This window comes from Coloeus monedula (assembly GCF_965178545.1).
Source record: "Coloeus monedula genome assembly, chromosome: 6".
Classification (NCBI taxonomy): Eukaryota; Metazoa; Chordata; class Aves; order Passeriformes; family Corvidae; genus Coloeus; species Coloeus monedula.
Genome location: NC_138786.1, coordinates 17,284,145 through 17,304,214, shown reverse-complemented (window position 1 = coordinate 17,304,214; position 20,070 = coordinate 17,284,145). Strand labels below are relative to the sequence as shown.

General features: G+C 51.4%; 1 protein-coding gene across 1 annotated transcript; it reads right to left on the bottom strand.

Annotated features, from left to right (window-relative positions):
* Positions 1-4,135: 4,135 nt before the first annotated feature.
* CTSD (cathepsin D) lies at positions 4,136-20,070 on the bottom strand. Its single transcript, XM_082282931.1, has 9 exons — positions 19,764-20,070; positions 19,165-19,321; positions 16,709-16,832; positions 14,960-15,078; positions 11,182-11,381; positions 9,913-10,035; positions 8,618-8,762; positions 7,575-7,673; positions 4,136-6,916 (listed from the first exon to the last, which is right to left on the bottom strand). The coding sequence occupies exons 1-9, from the start codon at positions 19,823-19,825 to the stop codon at positions 6,755-6,757; spliced, it is 1,191 nt and encodes a 396-aa protein (XP_082139057.1). The 5' UTR covers positions 19,826-20,070; the 3' UTR covers positions 4,136-6,754.

Sequence of the window (20,070 nt, the reverse complement as noted above, 5' to 3'; positions counted from 1 at the left end):
CAGCCCCCTCTCTCCCCCCGAACATGCTTCACGCAGGAGAGCTCCTCCGTGTCTCAGCCTTTCTCCTCGTGTCCCCCCCACTGGGACGTCACCTCCTGCTTGGAGCATCCTGGTAGCGCCCCGCTGGAGAAGGGCATCTCCTGGGCCCCGGCCCAGCGGCTTCCCCGAGCATCAGAAGGGGATGCTCGGCCCTGTTCTCCCCATTATCACCCACAGAGACCTTTGCAGCGGGGACTCGCTGCAGCCTTGTTTGCGGGTTCACTCCTATGGACCTGGGTGAAAAACTAAAACAAGTGTGTCAGGAGTGCCTGGGGAACCGGAATTAACAAGGGGAGGTGGTGGTGATGCAGTGCTGTGGGGAAAAACGGGTTCTGATCTTGAGGGGATGAATGGAAAGGGGATAAATCCTGTGTGTGAGGTAACAGATCCTGCTGGCACGGAGCAAATCCCAGTGCAGGCAGGGGTGGGAGCACTCCGGCAGCAGGATTCACAGCATGTGGCTGCTTTGGGGGAGGGGGGTGGGGGTGTCACGAAGGCTGGTCAAGCCCGGGAGGATGTGGCCGTGCCCAGGCTTAGCACAGGATCAGGGATGTGCTTGCTGCCTCCCATTGTTAACACTCTGGAAGCTGCATGGAATCCCAGTCCTAGGGTGCTGCGGTAGCGTCCCCCCAGGGACGTGATGATGGAGAGCAGCTGGTGCCGTGCAGGGACAGCCTGCAGGTCATTCTGGAGGATGCAGCCGTGGCACAGGGAGGGTGAGGACACAAGGACACTCCATGTCCCCCCGCAGTGACACAGCCTGGCGCAGGTGGCCTTGTTGCAGCAGGCAGTTCAGCTGTGGCGCCGGGGAAGGGTAGCAGAGAAATCCCCAGGGTAGTGGAAACACGGTGGGTAAAACAAAAGTTTGTGTGAGCAGAAACTGCAAGAGAAGGGAAATCCTCTGGAAATGCCTTAAGCCTACCCGCAAAGTGCTGAGCTAAGACATAAGGATGGTAATTCACTCAGCTCTTTACAGGCAGGTTTGGCTCCAGTGTAGGGGCACCCATGCCGTGTTCATCCCCCTGGGTTGGTGTGATGTGGGGGAACTTCTTGCACATCCACAGGTCTCTGAGGCTGGAGGGGGTACAGTTTCCGTGAGACCAGTTTAATCCTTCTGCAGGTGCCTGCATTGGCTAAAAAAGGACAAATTGCCTTCTGGATCAGGATTTATTGCTGCTGGAGTGGCGTTGGGTCCTGCCAAAGTAAAGGAGGTTTTATTAGTGCTACAGCCTGTGATGAGACCCAGGTCTCTCTCCAAGAAGCTGCTAAGAAACAGAGGGAGTGCTAGGGTGAGACTGATACTCCTGTGGGATTAAGAGGTTTGCAGGAGAGACAGAGCCATGGCCAGCTGTTGTCAGCTTTTCTGGAGGGCTTGGACAAACTCAACTGTGCAGAGTATCCTCCCTGCAGGCTCAGGAGGAACAATGAAACCCCGCCGATGCAGACTGGAGCTACTGATGAGCCTGCTGTTCGTTTGTCTGGGGAAAGTTGTGTGGGTAGGGCTGCTCCTCTTCTTAAGGCAGGGATAGAGGGTGAACAGAGAAAAAGGTCAGAGGGGGTTTGGAGAAGGCAAGAGGAGGCAGCAGAGTGGTGTAGGGGAAGGTGAGATCAACAGAGACAGTCACGTTCCCTGGTATGAATAGGACTGAAAGGTCAGGGAGGTTGAATGGCTGCTTTTCCTCTTCTCCAGGTACCAGGTCATCCCTACAGTTTGTAGAGCACTTTTTGGTCTTTGGGGGAGTGATTCATCATCTTCCTCGACGTTAAGTGTGAGTGGTGAGAGGTTTATTATGTAGATCACAGTGGCATACATGCAGCATCACTGGTTCAAAAACCATTCATGTGACCCTTCCCCCAGGGAACTGACATAAAAATGATGCAAGGAATAAAACCCCTCAATATCCTGCATTATTTTAACTCTCCTCCAACTTTCTGGGGATCTTCAAAGGTCATGCATGCACGCCCTCAACCATATGGTCTAGGACTACTTTCCTTTCAAATAAAAGGTGGGGTGAGTATGAATAATCACCGGCATTACTTTGGCATCAAGGCTGGCTTCCCCTTGTGGTAAGCACGGGACAAACAGAACAGAAGGATGTTTCCTGCCCCAAAGCCAATCTCCCGTAATCACGTTAGAGACATGTGGGCTGTAGCATAATCAAGCGCTGTAAGACCTGTGAGAAAATCTTCCATCTCAAATCCTACTCAAGGTCTTCAGAAAACCACTAGCAGAACCTGACCCTGATTTTTTTTTTATTTATGAAGGAAAAAGTCCACAGCCTCCTGAATGCTCCTTTCCTATTACCCCTATAAAATTCCTCAGTAGGTTGCTAAGTTCCATAAGCAGTAAGGCAGCCTGAGACTCAGAGGGGTAAATCCAATCTTCCCACTCTCCCTTGATCTCTGCCTTCTGTTCTCTGAGCTTTCATTCTGCATTCCGCTTCTCTTCCCTCCCAAAGAAACCTAAAAATAAATAAACCCAAGAAAGAGCGGAAAAAGGAAAAGCCATCAGCCCCCAAAACGATGTGCTTAGTCATTCATGGTGAGTAAAAATAGTTTCCCAAATGAACAAATTGCTGAGCCAACCAGATGAGCAAGTCATTTCCATAAATGAGGGGTCTCATCCTCCCTCTCCTTGGGCAGGTCCTTGTGTTAACGGGCTTTTGGTAAAGCCCTAAGCAGAATTACTTGGAGAAGGATCAGGCCCATGAAGACAGCCCTGGGGGTCAGAGCCAAGCACCCTACTACTTAAGGGGACGTGATGAAAAATTTTGTTCTTTGCATCAATGGAGACATTTAATGAAGAGTGAGATCCCAAATTGTCATGTGCATGGAGTTCTGCAGAGATAGTGCAGTAAACAGGGAGGCTGAAGTAAACCTGAGGACTTTCTGGGCAAGATAGTGTGGGGCTGCATTCAGGCTACTCCCGGGGCATGGGTGTGCTTTGCTCCCTGCTGGAAAAGAAGGGGTGGGCAATTCTGGCTCTTGGCTTCTCTAGCTCTTGGCCAAGATCAAGCCTGTGATTGTTCCCACTGGGATGTAACATTCAGTACACAAGGTATGACTGAAGACTTAGGCAGAATCCCCCCAGCAGAAACAGGGCCCTCATATTCCTGTCAATAAGTATTTGGCAGCAAATGACTTTTCTCCCCTTGGGCTATTGAGGAACAGTGGGCTGCATGATTGGTTTTCAGGATCCAGCCAGCTCTTTTGGGTTAAATCCATCTCTTTAACATAGGAGAACAGCTGATTGGGGAATTTAGGCATCTGGGAGGAACAGAGGCTCAGGACATGCCAGTAGGGAAATCAGCTAAGCTCTCTCTGTGCTTAGATCTGCACTCAGAAGATGGGATGGGACTTGGCTGCATCCATCTTGCTTATGTAGATGATGCTTTTTTCAAAGTAGGGATTAGCTCTTATCTTCCACCTGGCACATGGGGCCTTCATTCTGCTTCAGAGTCTCCAGCTCTCATACAGCAGTGCTAGGACTAAAAATTACACAGCTAGGCAAGAGGGACGGATTTTTCCTACATTACTGAAAAAACCTCACACCATGTTCATCACTGGGCTCTGGGACTTCCCCAGACATCACACCTTAGTGGATTTTAGGCCAAACTTAGAAGCTGAAGTTCCACTTGGCTGCTTCAGGACCACTCCAAAGCCTAAGCAGGAACTTGTTCTAACCTTAAACAGGAGCTTGTTCTAACTGGTCCAGAGGACCAGGGGACAGCCTGAGTTCCCTGTTAATGGACTACCCTTGGCAATACTCCACTGGGGAGGTGTGGTCCCAGGAGAAGGCTGTAGGCTAGCAGGGATGCTGGGAGTGCTTGCTGCCCCAGTGGTGCTGGGTCAGGCAGGTGGCACTGTCATGTCACCTTGCGGAGGCTGTTACGTTTTAATCCATTGCAAAAGACAAATCCAACAGGCTCCTAGCATGTTTCCTTATCAGAGAGAAGGGGAGGAGCCCTTCTGAAACACACGAATCCACACAAGTGGGCAACCAGTTGTCCAGAGACAATAGATCAGGGAGACAGTCTCTGGACGCCGACGCAGAGTTTGGTATCTCAAACTGCAAAAAGAAAGACCACTCTCAGAATTAAAGGGGAAAATACTGTATTTTCTTTTCAATTTTATATGAAGAGACAATTCTGACAGCAAAATAATTTTAAAGAACCAGTCACACGATTAGACATGGGTTTAAAAATGCAAATAAAAGAACAAGGGGAGGAGACCCATTCAGGGAAGACTGCAGTGAACTGGTCCTCCAGCTTATCCTAAAGTGTGTCGCTCAGGGCATCACTCTGGGCCGTGCTCTTTCCCCAGGCAGCCGCCTCCTGCCTGCTGACACACATCAGCCCACCTGGAGTTAATGTGCAGGGACCACGCACACGGCGGGAGGCAGCGGACGCCCAGCACAGCCACGGCCCAAGGGCTCCATCTGGGGCTGTGCTGCACATCCCTCTTAAATCTGATGCTATTCAAAACCCACTGCCAGGTCCGTGTCAAGCTTCCCCCTCACATCAGGTCTGTTTCAGCAGGTACTCAAGAGGCTGACTCTGTGACGCCCTGCTGAAGAAATCCTGTGGCTGGGAAGCGATGCAGCAGAACTTGCAGGAGCTCTGAGCACTTAAGTGGTGTGAAACTGAAGATCTCTGGAGAGGTGCTGAATATTTGCTGATTTTGGAGTAGCTAATGAAGATTACTTTTTTTTTTTGGTAACATGCTACTGTTCTCTGGCCAGTCTACAACAGATGTCCTTTGGTGTCCAGATGCAGAGTTCTAGGTGAAGATTACGAGCAGGCAGAAGCAAGCTTTGGGAGCAGCATTTGTCACATCTGGGGCTGTAGGGGACGATGCATGTGTGTCATGTGTGCCTATGCCTGTCTCCCCGTCCATGCCACACCCCTCCAAGGTGAAACATGGTTACAATGCCAAATTTATTTCACAGGGCAAAACTGTCTTATTCACTCACTGCCCAAAGACCTTTCTCAGAAAATTTCTTGACCCCATTGCTACTGCTGGCAGGATTATCAGTGAATTTTGGGTAGCCAGGATTTTGCCATCTGTTTAGCCTGGTCTGGGGTCATGGCTGCTGCTTATCTTATCCTTTCGCCACTCTCAGCTTTGCTCCTTATCTGCTGCCACTCCCCTAACTTCAGGACCTGATCCAGCACACTGGGAAAGTGAAGAGAGTCTTACTCCCAGCACAGGGGCTGGGATTCTTGGCAGGCTCTCTTTGGCTTTCCAGTACTGCTTAAAACTCATTTTATCATCCTCCCAGCTCCACCAGTGTTTGCCTACCAGTGCCAGCCCAGCAAGACACCAAGGCTCTGCATGCGCAGATCCCGGCTCTCTGGGAGGATCTGTGTGCACAGCTAAATCAGCTACAACCTCTCCGAAGCAGGACTGTGCCTCACTGTGTCTGCAACACAGCTGGACACGAACAGAGCTCACCAGCGTTAGTAAAGTGGAAAGCAGGTACAGAGGGTGTTAAAGGCAGCTGGATTTTGGGACAGGGCAGCAGGGAAGTGAATGCAAATCCAGCAGCTGCCATGCCATCCTCCTGCCCAGGAGGTTTGCTGGCTCTGCCAACTGTCTCTTGAGTTTTGGGCAGCTCAAAATGCTGTGAATCATGTTTCCAAAAGGTCTTATGAGGCTGACAAACATGGATTTTATCAGTATGATTTCAGCTTGTAGATCACTTAGTTGCTTTAGGAAACATTATTCTCAACTGACTGGCTGTGGATGAAGCTGGGAAGATTTGCTGTTTGGGGAACCTGGGAGAAGGTCACTAAACTCGAGAGAACTTGTGCCACATGACTTTGCTCAGCAGCAGGCTGGACCTTCATGGCCCTGAATTCAAGTAACCTCTATTATAACCTATCCTGACCCCCTTAATATTCACACTGACTGAAAAGTCCCACTGGCTAGAGCCCCCCTACAAACCCTTGTCCCGTTATGTCAGGCACGTGGATGTCATGCCTCCCAGCTCTCTCACTAGTGCCATCACTAAACAAAACAAACCACCAGAGCCCTCAGGCTCTGAAACTCATCCCCTGGGCACACTACTGTGCTTCCCCTTTGCTCCAGCCCAGGACATGCTCTCCTAGGACCAAACCATGACAAACTCCTTGAGAAATGACCTACTGGTCACTGCCTTACCTGCCAAGTAGGGGTCAAAAAGACAGATTCTTCCCTGCCATCCACTCCCCCACTTCATGAGTGAAAAAGCAGTAAGAACTAATGTGCAAGACAGCCTTCCCTTGTCCCTCTCCCCCAACAAAGAAATCCAAACCCAAGAGCAGTAGCACAGCCTCTCTGCAGGAACAGAGGTGCCAGGGGCTGGCTTGAGCCAGCTGTCCCCCCCCCCCCCCCAGGAAGGACATCAGTGCTGGGAGATGTGAGAGGGCCTTGTTCAGCTCTGAGAATCATTCTGAAAAAGAACTACTGGAAGAACTAGCAGTAAAGCAAGGGACTACTCCAGCTGGAGTTGTCAGCTAGAGACCTCCCAGCACCACTCAACAGAGTGGAAAAAGTAGCTAGCAGGACACTAATGACTATTTTCCATGTAATTTTAAATCTAGTTCCGTTTCTTTTTCCTTTTTTTTTTTTTTTTTCTCCTTTCCACTCACTGGGTTTCTAATACTGGTAACCTTTGTCTACGGCTCCCATGTGTGTAAGTGCGTGTGTGGCAGAGGCAGTGGGGGTCAGGTGTTTAGACACTTGGGGCAAAGCCAACACGGTTGTTATCACGGTCAAAGACGCTGTAGTAGGGTCCAATAAAGACATCTCCCAGGATCCAGAGAGGGCCCCCGGGGGGTGGGATGTCCAGGCCTGAAAAGCCACTTAGGCATACTGTCTCTGATCCTGAAACAACCTAGAAAGAAGAGTGAGAGCTTCAATCTAAGCAGGTCATTCCCTTCCCTCAACCTTGCAGGCTTGGCAAAAACACCTGCAAGGCTGCCTTTGCTTCAGCCTCTCCCAGACTGAGATCCACAGATTGCAAAAGTGACTCCCAACTCGCTGCTTCTATGGCTCCAAACCCAGCTCCCCCTCCCTTAAGCACTAAAGCATCAAGCAAAGCTGCACATGACCACAAACCTCCCAGCCCAAGCAGCTCTGGATTAAAGCCATTGGTGAAAGTCTGCACAAGATGGTCCTTGCAAGCTGATTCTGATGGCTTAAATGACAGGAGGGTGGTCTCTGCTATAATAAGGCTGGTCTCAAGGCACCACAATGCAGCAGAAAAGAGCTAAATGTTTGTAGAAAGTGATGCAACAGCTTGCCTCCCCTTCCTCAAACCATTCTGCTATCCCTCACAAGCATTATGCAGAAGGTCTCACTCCTGTGAGACTTCAGTGAGGTTACCTGGATCCACCTGAAGTGCCCACCACCCTGACACCCCAACCCTTCAGACTTCTTCCCAAGCACCAGCTCCAGCATTGCTTCGGCCGCTCTTGTGTTTTGGAGCAGTGGAAGCAAAAGCCAGGCCTTAGGGAAGAAGCGTAAGGCTGGAAAAATCTGGCTGGACATACCTTGAGGACATACTGCTCTCCTGTGAGCTGGAAGGCCTTCCCTCCTAGTGTCATTGTGACGTTAGGCAGTGTTGGCACTTTTTCACAGGGGATCATGTACTGAAATTGCAACAGTAAAGGCTTTAGATTGGACCTCCCACACTCTCAGTCTTCCTTGAGCACAATCACATCTTTGCTGTGGTTTTCCCCAAAACCAGCTCATCTCAGGGTGCAAGAGAAGCTTGAGCTGGGGTAGGCTGCTGCCTGCCTAGGGCTCCAAGCTGAGGGGCAAGAGAGCTTTATGGATAGGCATGGAGCCAAAGATTTTGGATTCAGCTTCTGGCTCTGCTGAGTCCCAGGATGCCACAGCTGATGTGGCAAGGCTGGCAGTTTTTACCAAAGGAGAGGCAGCTGGGGCTCAGTACACAGGGATTCACCGTGTAATGAACAAAGCCAGTTGTGTGAACAATGGCAAGTCTTGGGGATGCTGGCAGGTCTAAGCCAACTGTTGCTGCAGCTGGGGGTCTCTGACACTGCAGAGCCCTACAAGTGCTCATGGCTCTGATCTGGGAGGGCTTTCAGAGCAGGGCATTTTTTTCTACAGGGTCTTTATAATCCATATTCTTCCACAATTTTAGGGAGGAGAGAGAGCCTTGTGAGATTAGCTTTGATGGTTGAAAACTTGGCAGGAAAGGGTTGCCATTTGCATGAAATAAACTTTTATCAAAGTGTCTCTGGACTCACATTAATGTGAATCCTTGGCCTCAGCTGCAACTCAGATCCCTTCTCTTCCACCTCCCAGAGATGGGTGGCAGAGGTGACTCAAAGCTTCCCAAAATGGGACCCGGGCTTTCTACCAAGCATGAGCAGAGTGGTGAATGCTACCCAGGGTCAGAAGATGAAGGGGTCCCTGCTGTGCCAGTGGCTTCTCCAGGAGCACAGGGTGGGAACAAAGATCAGAGGGAGCAGAAGAGTAGGTCTCAACAAGCATCTGGGTACAAAGTAGGGTGTAAGCATTGATACTGTGATGGGCACAGACTCCCACATTTCCATCCCGGCCTCACCTCGCCTTTTATGAGTGGTTTTGCACCAATGGCTTCCTGTATCTTCTTCACCTCTTTGGTGGGGCCAGTGATGAGTGAGGTTCCCGTGTCCACGATGGCCTCGCAGCCCCCCTGACACACGCTCACCCCGTTGGCAACATCCACCCTGGGGAGAGATGCTCAGACATTAGACAACCCTTAGAGGCCTCCCAGTGAAGGCTGCAGGAAGCAGTACACAGGCAGGCAAGGGAGGGCTGTGACAGACACCCAGAAAGGACAGATGCTCAGAAACACTGATGCAGCATGAAGTCAGTGCACAGCCGCCCTGGCTCCCTCTCATCTGCTCATGACTGAGCAGGTGCCTTAAAGTGTAACTGCATTTCTGCAGAGAGCCTGCATGCTGCCTGTGTACCCTGCCTGCTACCTGCACACAGAGCTAGCGCCGCAGCCAATGGACATAGAAGAGAGGGAAGGGCAATGAATTATGGACTTGTATGGCCTGTGCTACTGCAGAAGAATGAAGGGTTAAAGGGGTGGTGAGACAGCCTTGGGCAAGGGAAGGGCTCCTGTACAGAGAAAAGGCAAGCCAGGGGCTGCGTGGCTTCCTCACCTGCATCACATTTCACAGCAGTGCAGACAGACAAAGCCTTCTAGCCAAGGGTCTGCCATACTCTGCCGATGCTGCAGGACTGGGGGAAAATGAGAACTAAAACGCCGCACTGGGGAGGGATGCAATTCCCAGGAAAAGGACACACTCTGATCACAGGCCACTTTTAAGTTCCCATCACGTGGGAAAGCTCAGAATAGACCACGGGGCTGGCGGCCATCAGCTCAGCCTGCTCTCCTCCCCTCTGCCTCCAACAATGTGTGCTGATTGCTGTGCCGTGCCCTTCAGTCAAGGGCTGGCTTCCTGAGGCCTCATCCTGCTCCTCTGGAGCTGTGTGCAGGAGAGCCATGCAGCTCAGGCCTTGCTGGGAACTGAGCAAAGCTGGGGTTTAATCTGTGGGGCTCGCCCTGCCTGCAAGGAGGACACAATGGCATTTTCCCCCGCTTCGCAAGGATGCAGTAGGCATTTTCAAGGGTCAAGCCATAAACAAGAGGAAAGGATTTTGCAGAATATCTCCCTATGGCTTCTGCCTTTCGTCTCCTTCCAGCAACGAACAACCCAGCGCCAGGGTGGGATTTTAATCTGCTATTTTTGGTGTGGATGTGTTGTAGAGATGATTCCTTTCCGAGGAGGGTCTCAGACCAGCCTCAGGCATACGCTGTCTGCACATGTGACCACACGCACGCAGTCAGGTGGATGGGGAACTTACGCGTCCATGTGGATCTGCCAGTAGGCTTTGCGTGTGACATTATACCAGGTTAGTTTGCCCTTGTAGTACTTGGGGTCGGTCCCTCCCAGGAGCAGCTCACCACCAGGGACACCAGAGGGGTCTCTGAAAAACAATACCCAAACCTGTGAATGAACATCAAGGGCAGGGCGAGAACAACCTGCTTCAAGTGCCCCCAAAATACTTGCTGGGGTGCTTGGGGGGTGAAGCATAGCATTAACAGTATTGGAAACAGACTTACATTGTGCTATGTTATGTCACTAGAAGGGCAGATACTGTGAGATAGGCTGGGATGGGGAAATGGCCCCAGCCAAAGCATCCTGCAGCTTTCCACCTGGTACTTTCTCAGAAAACCTGAAGAAACTTGTGGCAGAGAAGGGGGATGGCAAAGGGGAACTGAGCACCGACACAAGGACTTCCTAAATGAGCCTGTAAAAAGTGTCTGTGCAGGGCTGGACACAGCTGATGCAGGGTTAGGTTATCTGCACTCAACTCTGCCAACCAGCAGCCTTGGAGTGAATCCTCAAGGTTACCATCAGGCAAGAGCTCACTGCTGAGCAGATGGGAAGAAATATGGTGATGGGGGAGGGCTGGTGCTTGAATGGCCAGCAGCAGCCCTCTCTGCCCTCCCTACACTTGGCATGCTACTTTTTGGGCTGAAGTAGTTCAGAGTGGCTGCTGCAGTGCCAGAAAAGTGATGGGGTGTCCTGCGGGGAGCAGCAGTGGGTGGGAAGGTGCTGGCAGCTGCAGAGGAGGATTTCCCAGGGTGGTGAGAGAGCATTAGACTCCTCATTAGCGATGACTGATGGGGGGCACCCTTGCCTGGGAGGCAACACGGTAGTGACCACATGGCTTATGGATTTTGGCAGCAGACTGGGGCTGTTTACCTCTCTAAAGGGGACTGCACCAGCAGCAATCTCATGATCACAGCCCTATTTATTTTTACTCCTCTTTCCTCTAGAAACATCCTCTGTCTATTCATCAGTTAAGAAATCTGGTCACAGATCCACCCAGCTTTTTATCAGTAAGAGAGCTGCATTTCTACTTCCCTTCTCCTTACTTCAGAGCAGTAAACATAAGAGATTTTGGCCTGGCTGCTCCTGCAAGACAGAACATGCTGAGACTTCCCCAACTGGGAAGTGCTGTCCAGAGTGTAAAACAGCAGATGACAAGAGGTGCTACTGGGAAACAGAGAAAAGCCCACTGGGCTTGCCCTCACAACCAGAGGTGTGCCACCAAACCCAACACTACCTGTTTAGGTAGAAAGAGAATACATTTTTGCTGACCAGCCGCTGTTTCATGATGTTATCGAAGAAAGGCTCAACTTGCTCCACAGAGATCCTTGGATATGCCAGGCCCAGGATGCCATCAAACTTGGCAGCGATGAATGTCATGCCTGGCTGCTTCGTGGCCTCCCCAAAGGTCTGATCCGGGATTTTCAAATCACCAAGCTGTGGGGAGATAGGGAGGGAAGGGAAAAGCAGATTGTAAAGAAAACTGGCTCAGGGGACCTGGGTGGTAACAGAACCTCATCGAACACAGGCTGTAGGACGTCCCTCAGTGTGCTGCCACACTCCTGCCTGCTTTCACTATTGCATTTGTAGGCAGCCGCAGAAACCAGATACCCTGGTGCCGCTCTTGTCAGGGGAGTGTTTGAGACTGGCAACTCTGGCTCAGTGGAACCTCCTGAGTCCCTGCAAAGTCCAGCATACTTCTAAGGGCAGGAGAATCCTTCAAGCCTTTTGCAGTGTCCTGGCACTGGCCTTGCTGTTCTGCAGCCCCTCCTCTTTGAAAAGAGGACCCATATCCATTTGTCCTTCCTACATCTCCTCCCCTATAACCTACTTCACCGTTTCCTCCTAGTCTGAAAAGCTCTTGCACTGTGCCTTTAATCCCCTTCCCCACTCTGGACATCTTCTAAGTCATCTGTGTATCCTACCTCCTTGGGTGCTGCACCCATCCTCAGTTGGGAGCACAAATCCCTCTCACCTCTGCCCACAAACCCCTGTGATCTCCCCTAGATAAGAAACATCCCCGGGATATTGCTGAATCTCTCGAAAGAGCCACCAGCCTGCAGAGACCTCCCGTGAAAGGGGAACAGACCCAGCCAAGAAAGCGAGGTTGAGCCTGAAGCACAAAAATAGCAAGCAGAGTACTGAGAATTCAAAGGTCACCTCCCTTGCCAGCCATGAGAAGGATTGGCATTCCCCACTAGAAAGCTGAAACGCCTTGGGAGAGCAGATCCCCAGAAAGAAGATGATCAGAGAAAGGAGGATAGCTCTGCTGATGGGGAGCAGGATGCACCTGCTGGCTTCTGGCTCTAGCAGTTCAGGAGGCTTGTGAGCTTCTGACTGACCACAGGCAATTTTAGCATCCATGCTAGGACAATTTCAGCCTCTCAGCCTGCAGCTAGCAGCCCTGTAGTGAGCCAGGCTGGACTGACAAGCTGGCCTCTCCTACCTGATGGCAGATAACGATCCCTGCAAATTACTAATATCCCCCTAGGGTTAGACAGTGCAAGGCTGGGACAGCAGTGCTGCCTTTAATGGTATTGGAGGATTGCACTAGGAAAGGGCAATCGAGCCTTGCGAAAGCTAAAAGCCACAGGACAGGATGTGGGGGGAAGGAGCACATGGCAATGCATCCGCTCACCAGTGCCTGCCCCAGTTGTACACTCCAGGTTTACAAAAGCCACCCCTCGGCACCGCTGGTCCTCAGCAGCCCAGAAAGTTCAGTGAAGCTGCTACTTAAAGAAAAGTAAAATGCAGTGGACTGATAACACTGAGTGTCAGGTTTGTTTGAATATTGCTCTGCTTGCACATCCCAAGGGGGAGGCAGATTTCTGCCCAGTCATGGATTTTCAGCAGACCCTGCCTGCACTTGGTCCTCAGCAGGGCTGAAACCCAAGACCATCTTTAGCAGAGTGCTCCTGCCAGGTGACAGATCCTTTGTCTCTGTCCCTTGGCTGGCTCGTGTCCAGACACTGAGCAACCAAAAATCACGACCAGTGGATGGCCGTGTGGTGGCCACCCTCCAGCACTTTGCAGATGGGTGTCGGCACTCCGCAGCTCGCCTGACTTCCTTGTTAGTGGCCTCAGCCAGGAGTTAAGCACTGGAAGGCAAAGGCAGGCCAAGAGGTGAGGGCCTCTGTAGCACAGCTTGCCACCAGGGCTTGGGGTACAGAGGCACAAGGGAGAGGCAAGGAAAGTCATCTTCTGTGCAGTGTATCTGCACTGCAGTCATGGGAGAGACTTTGTGCCCCACGGCCAGCTAAGTTTCCTCTGCTGTCCTTGAAGGACATCTGAAGGTTGGGCTGTGATAAAGGGATGAGATGCCTGAGCAGCAGAGGGCTGGCTGAACCCGCTCTTTGGAGAGCAAGCAGCACTGCGGAGTGCGGTGCTACAGGGCATCGCTCCTCCACAGAATGAGAGAGCGTGTTTGACATGAGCTCATCACCCTCTCGAAAAAACATTCAGGGCTGAGGGACTCTGGACTACCTGCCAACAAGCATCTTTTGGTCAGATGTCAGTGCTGCCAGAGGTTGCTGTGCCTACTTCCACCCACCAGAATGGCTGGAACCAAGAGGGTCGCCCTGAAGGTTATTTCAATGTCTTTCTTTAAAGACTACACCTGACTGGGAGCTTGCCATGACATGTTGTGCATCAGAGGATGCATCCTGGTGTCCAGGACAAATCCTCTGATGAACAACATGTCCTCTGAAGTTCCCTGACCCTCAGAGTCACGCCTGCTCCTGCCTACTACAAGAGGGACACTGCTCAGCTCCATGCAAGAGTTTTCTCTTGCTTCTGTGCAGACAGAAACCAAATGCTACAAGCTGTGCTGTCTGCCAAAAGCCATCCCCACTTCCCAAACAAACCGAGGCACAAAATCCTTCCTCTGAGCTGCCGGGAAGTGAAGAGCTAATTAGCAAACAGGCACTATGGCGACAATTACAAACCAAAAAAAGAGAAAAAACTGCAATTTTCTTTCTGACTCATTTCAGCCCTTTCATTAAGCCCACACTTCCCAAGGACAATGAAGTTTGCTGTTTGCCACCTTTGGACGCAGCATAGAGGCAATAGCTGATGCTTCCAGGCTAGCCTGAAATCTTCAGGCTGTAAGGATGGGCTAAAGAGTGCATCTTGCAAGAGTCATACACTTTTAAGCTTTTCTTGGATATTTTTGATTCTGATGAAATTGGTAAGCCAATACTCTTCAGCTGAACCTAAACAGAAACCTCCAAATCCCCAGATTTATGTGCTTATTCAAAACTTTTGCTTTGTTTCTTCCCCCCTGCAAAGCAAACATATGCTCTTATCCCTGCCAGGAGAGCGAGTAATCTGAGAGCACATGCACCCCTGACGTTTGGCAGCTGGCAAACTCTCCCAAGCATCTGTACCTGGGAGGAAGTCATGAAAGGCACTCGTCCTTCACAGGACAGAAAGCTCAGCCTTTGCTTGCTGAAAAGCAAACTCTGAAGCAACCACCACCCAGCTAACTCATGCTGCACCCTGAACATTGCTGGGGAACCTCCCCCCAGGGTGTTACCCAGCCTTTACAAGCATAAGCACGAGTTCTTGATGCGAGACCAGGATGGGTCTGTGTTTGGGCAGCTGCCCATGTGGGCATCCACTAGTGTGTGGATATTGGCCAAAAACAAGCTGGGCACCACCAGCAGTCTGTGAGTGGTGTTGGCATGTGCTTGGGCTGGTAAGTTTTTGGGGTCACCAGGAAAAGGGTGGGAGGGATGGCCAGAGACCATGTTTACAAGGACACCATGTGACCAGTCCCCACTCCCAGCCTGCTGACCTGCAGATGAATACCTTCTCCCTTCTCAGCCTGCCATGGTTATTGTTACCTTAAGAGTCATCATTACCATGTAATTTCAAAGGACTTGGAAACACAGCACTGAAGGATGTTCTGTCCGAGCAGGACACTCAAGAAAGGAGACCCACTGAAATCTAACAGCTCCAAGCACTCTACTGAAAGCAGTCTGGGGCAGCACGGGGCAGGGGCAGTTGTAACTCACCGTGACTGTGTCTTGGCTCAGGAACCCAGAAAGGCTCCCTGTCCCATAGCGGATGGCAAACTTGGTGCCGTTCTTCACATAGCTGCTGGATTTAGAGGAGTCGTACTTGTGGTGCAGCACTGCAGCCAGGAAGGGGGACACAAAGGGACACACAGCATTAGCACTCCTTTATACTTACGGTTCCCCAATACCTAACCCCACACCACACAGCTTATCTGGACAAAGGGACACTCAATGATGTGAAAGTGGGCCTGAATCCAGTGCTTGCCAAGCCTAGACTGCTCAACAAAGCACTTCCAGTGTCTGGGGAATCAGGTGGGCAGATCTAATTCAGGCTGTTAAATCCGATTTGGCCGCTGGGTATTAAAAGCCTAGAGGTTATATGGCTGGTGTGGTGTGCTAGTCAGCAGAGCAAAATGTATTCCTCCCCAGGCCATAGAGAACCAGGGTGGCTTTAAATATAGGCTGCTCTGGGCATGAACATTTTCACCTCATAGACTTATCTGTTTCTTTTACTAGGAGTAGCTGGAAATTTGTCATACATCGTTTTTAGTACAGAAAGAATTCAAAGTATTCCTTTATTTGCAAAGGAGAATGGCTTTCCCCTAGTCTAAGCTGCTTTTCCCCTTGGATGGGTTGGAGCTGTAGGCTATCCCTGGTTTTACGGCCAGGCAGATTCCTCCTTCACAGACTCCTCCCAAGTCACGAGCTGGCCAGTGCAATCCCATGGCCGGTTGCTGAGTGGTGCAGACAGCAGCTGAGGATGAACCAGCAGAGCCCTACACAAAGTGACAGTGCTACACAAGGAGTTTCCCAGCTAGGCTGTCTGGGTTCCAGTTTGGATTCCAGTCTGGCAGGAGGTTAAGCTCTTTGCATATTCATAAAACGAGCCCTTTGGTCCCAGCACCTCTCGAGGCACTGCCTTGAGAAACCAGCTCCCTGCTACAAACAGGAACCCCCTAGGCATACCAGGTCTGGACCTCACCACCCTGCTGGTGTCCTAAATCTCATTTCAGATATGCAAAAAGAAGGTCTGTCTACAAGAAGTCCAAACTTCCACTCTACTCCCAACAAGCACTGTGGAATGCCTTTCATGGTTGCATTTGTTGACTCCACAGGTTTCTTCACTTTGCTTAAGCAGCACAACCAGTGGCTTTTAAATAGCATTTTGCCACAGCCAGGTTTGACATCTTCAGCTGTGGAGGTTTATTGCATAGGAACACCACAGAATAAAAAAAAAAAACTGTAGTCACTAAGACATTCTCATTTCATTATGCCTACCTGGCTCTCGTTAACTATAACTCCATAAACATGCACACACATGCTCTGTGCAGCAATAAACCAGAAACTAGGACACTTTGTATCAGATCTGGCAAGAGGCTGACTTAAAAAAAGTCAGCCTTGCGCAATGGGGTAACAGCAGCATTGGTCTATAATTGGGGTCTATAATCTATTGGGGAAAAACATCACAACTGATGATGCTGCTCCCCTGCTGTAGGGCTGAAGCTGTTGGAAAAGATTTGGCCCTGTATGGGGATGACTTGGAAAACAAAAAACCTAGGAAAGGACTAATTAAAGATGGGTGCAGGAAGCTGGGATTGTATTTCTAGCTCTGACCCTAAAAAGCCCATCAGCCTCTGGCAAGTCCTTTCATGCTGCTGCCTCACTTTCTCCTCTTGCAATGCAAGGCTCTGCATTTTTCAGGGAAGGAGAAGCTGTTGAGTGGTGTCTGGCACCCGTGACACTTACTGCAGGCGATGTCCAACATGGAACAGTGCACGGATGGCACCCAGAGGTTGGAGGAGCCAGTGTCAAAGATCACAGTGAAATTCTGGGGGGGTGTCCCAATGCCGATAGGACCATAATACTGGGCCTGCAAAGGAGAAGAAGGAAGCCATGAGCAGAGGCAGCTGGCCAAAAGCAGGGATTAAAGATCAAAAAATCTCTTAAAGGTGAATAGAGGATCAGCTTCTTATCTAGACATTGCCCTCCTCTTGTTTTTGGCACCGATAGGTTCCCAGCCTTTGTCCTCTGGAAGGGAGGTTCCCCTTCAGTGTTCACAACTCATTACAGCGGGTGTGAAAAGGATAAATCGAGGACAAGTGGGATGGGTGTGTGCGGGGGAGGACATTTGGGGCAGGGAGACAGGGAAGAAGAGAAGGGGGAAGGTCTGCAGGCTAACATGCAGTTCTCTACAAGGATGAGAAGAAACGATGGAAGGAGGCCAAGCAAAACAACTGCGTTATTGAAAAGCTGAAACTGGCTGGGAAGCTGCTTTGCTTGTGGGTTCGCAGAGAAACTGTGGGTTGCAGTGAGCAGCAGCACTGCCTACTGCAGGTGGAGGTACAGCTGCTGGGGGTTTTGGTGCTTGCTGGTGAGCTCTGGCAGTGGGGAGGAATAAACAAATGCTCAGAGAGCTGGAAGACTGGGGGAGTGGTGAGAGTAAAAAGCATCAGCAGCACCACCAGAGGTGGATTTAGGCCTGCAGGGTGAAAGACTGGGAGAAATCCCTATAGCACAGGTATCTGATGGATACCCCTCTGCTCTGAGGCTGTATTTCTGCTGGGACTGGAAGAAACCTGAATGGCTGAGTTGTTGGCGAACTATCCCTCTCTCCACAGAGGAGAGGATGAATGGAGAATGCTAGGCAGGTGCTACATGGACTCATTTTTCCCCAGTCCTCCCAAACAGGCAGGGAGCTGTGTCCTGCGTGGTGAGCAGCTGGTTCAGGGTCCTGGAGAGAAGGCTGCTAGCAAGGGATGTCAGCCAGTAGCCTTTCCAAACCCCCTGTGTTCTTAATTAAGCAGGGGGGTGGGGAGCAGGGAAGAAAACAGGATTATCAAAGCTGTTCACCTCCTGTGCGCTTAGTTTGCAAGGCTTGCTCGCTGAGTAATTAACAATCCATTGCAATTAGCCATAATGGGGAGGCAGCACTTGCTTCCAGTCGTTCTGTAATTATTGCTGGGGCTTGAAAATTAACCCCCAGTACAGGGGTTCCATTTGTCGCATACATAGACCCATGAAGGGTCCCAAGGGCTGGTAGGAAGCATACGAGGCAGGCTAATAGGGCTTGTCCCAAGAATTCCTTTGGCAGCAAAAGCATTTTCAGCCAGGCCGGGAGGGACCCAGTGGTCCCTTATCTGCCACCACAGGTTGGGTTGGTGGCCCTGTGACAAGGGAAAACAGTGCTGCCCTGAGCAGCAGTCTGAGCTGTGGTTGCAAGAGACAACACCGTGACACAACCGCTTGCCCTGGCTTTCAACACTGCCAACTGAAACTCTCCTTCCCAGGAGAGGATGGTGCTGGTTGGGTGACAAGAGCCCCTGGGGAAGGACAGCAGGGGGAATATATCCTGAATTAATGCCGAAATATCCGGGCCCAGCTTCGTTCTGCCAGCTAACGCTCACATCTGACACTGCCCAGTGAAGAACCCTGAAATAGCAAACTCCACACATGTCTGGCAGCAGGGCAAGGGCAAACTTCATGTCCTTTATCTGGCTTCTGTTTCCGCCACCACACAGGTTCCTTTGCTCCCTAAGTTGCTGAGAAGAAAGTGGAGGTACAGGGTGGCTTTTTCCAAGGCAGCGCAGAAGACGTAGGATAGTGAGAGGAAGGGTCCTGCATTCCCGGTCCCATAGTGAGCTAGTACCCAATCTGAGCTTTCTTCCCCTATCCTGTGCTCACTCATTTATGACCCAACATCTCAAGGAGTGGAGCATGATTTTTATGCCCCTGTCTTGCAAAAAGTAGAGTCCAAATGGCCAGAAGATGCTAGGAAGAGTTGTAAGTGAGGCCCCTATTATAGATTATAATAATATAGATTATTATAATATAGCTATAATAAGGCCCCTATTTATGATTGTTAATTAGTGACAAAGGGGAAAGGAAATAGGTCACAAACTGAAAAGCTCCTGCTTGGGTGGCAGCGGGTTGGTTGTTGTTGTTATAATTACTAGAATTAGTATTTTTAGTTTAGTAATGATGGGAAGCACCTTTTGGCATGCACTCACTAGGCCATGGGGGTGCATGAATCTGTCCTACAGGATCAACATCTCTCCCTCCTTTGCCTTCCTGGTTGGTGGCAGGCTGGCAAGTCTCACCACCCCCTGGGATGGGTACCCCCACAAGTGACAGCCACTTGCCCAACACTGTGCTGGGGTCCGCTGCAGTGGGGGGGGTGGTTTGAAGGGGGGATTGTTACTCACATCCATGTAGTTCTTCAAAATCTCCGGAGTGGGCTCACCCTCCTCGGCAAAGCCCAGCTTGAACTTGATCGCCTGGGTGATGGAGTTCATATCTGGGATCTCACTGCCCGCCTCACTCAGGATCCGCCGCATGGAGGGGAACTTGGTCAGGGGGATCCTGTGTGGGGACGGCAAACACACACCTGTTAAAGGGGATATGTAGGGGAGGGATCCCTAGGGAAGGGGGGCAGCAGGGCTCAAAACAGGGGATGCGCCAATACGAGGTGGGTGAGGTTTGGGCTCCTGCCAGCACCCTACGCTAGATCCCCCTCACCGTGCTGCGTTCAGTGTTTTTCCCAAAGCCGGAGGATAGGGGGAAAGGCCGGGGGGCTGCTAGAGGTCACCAGATGTAAGGGAAGCTGGGGCGAGGCCCCTTAATGGGCAGGATGGGGGGGCGGTAGGGGAGCCCCCTCCTTGCTTTGATGTTGGGGGAGCCGCCCCGTATGGAGGACTGTGAGAGGAGCTCAGAGGCCACCGCTGCAGCAGCACCGGGGGTGCATGTCCCACGTCTCCCCCAACCCGGGGGGCTCAGCAGCCCCTGAGGAAGCCCCTCGTCTCACCTGACGAGGGCGGCGCAGGACCCGGCCAGGGCGAGCAGCAGGAGGAGGCCGCGGGGCCCCATGGCGGCGATGGCACTGGTGGCGGCGGCGGCGAGGGGTCAGAGGCTGGAGGTCCCGAAGCCGACAGGCCGCGACGCAGCTCCCGCTTTCCGTCCCTGTTTTTGTAGGCAGAGCGGCCCCTCTCCACGGATTTCTGGAGTCAGCTGACGGTCTAAAATTGCAACCGGCGGCGTCACGTGAGGGCGGGCCGGGGCGGGGAGCGGGCGCCGGGCCGGGGGCGCCGCCTCACGGCCCCCCCCGGGCTGAC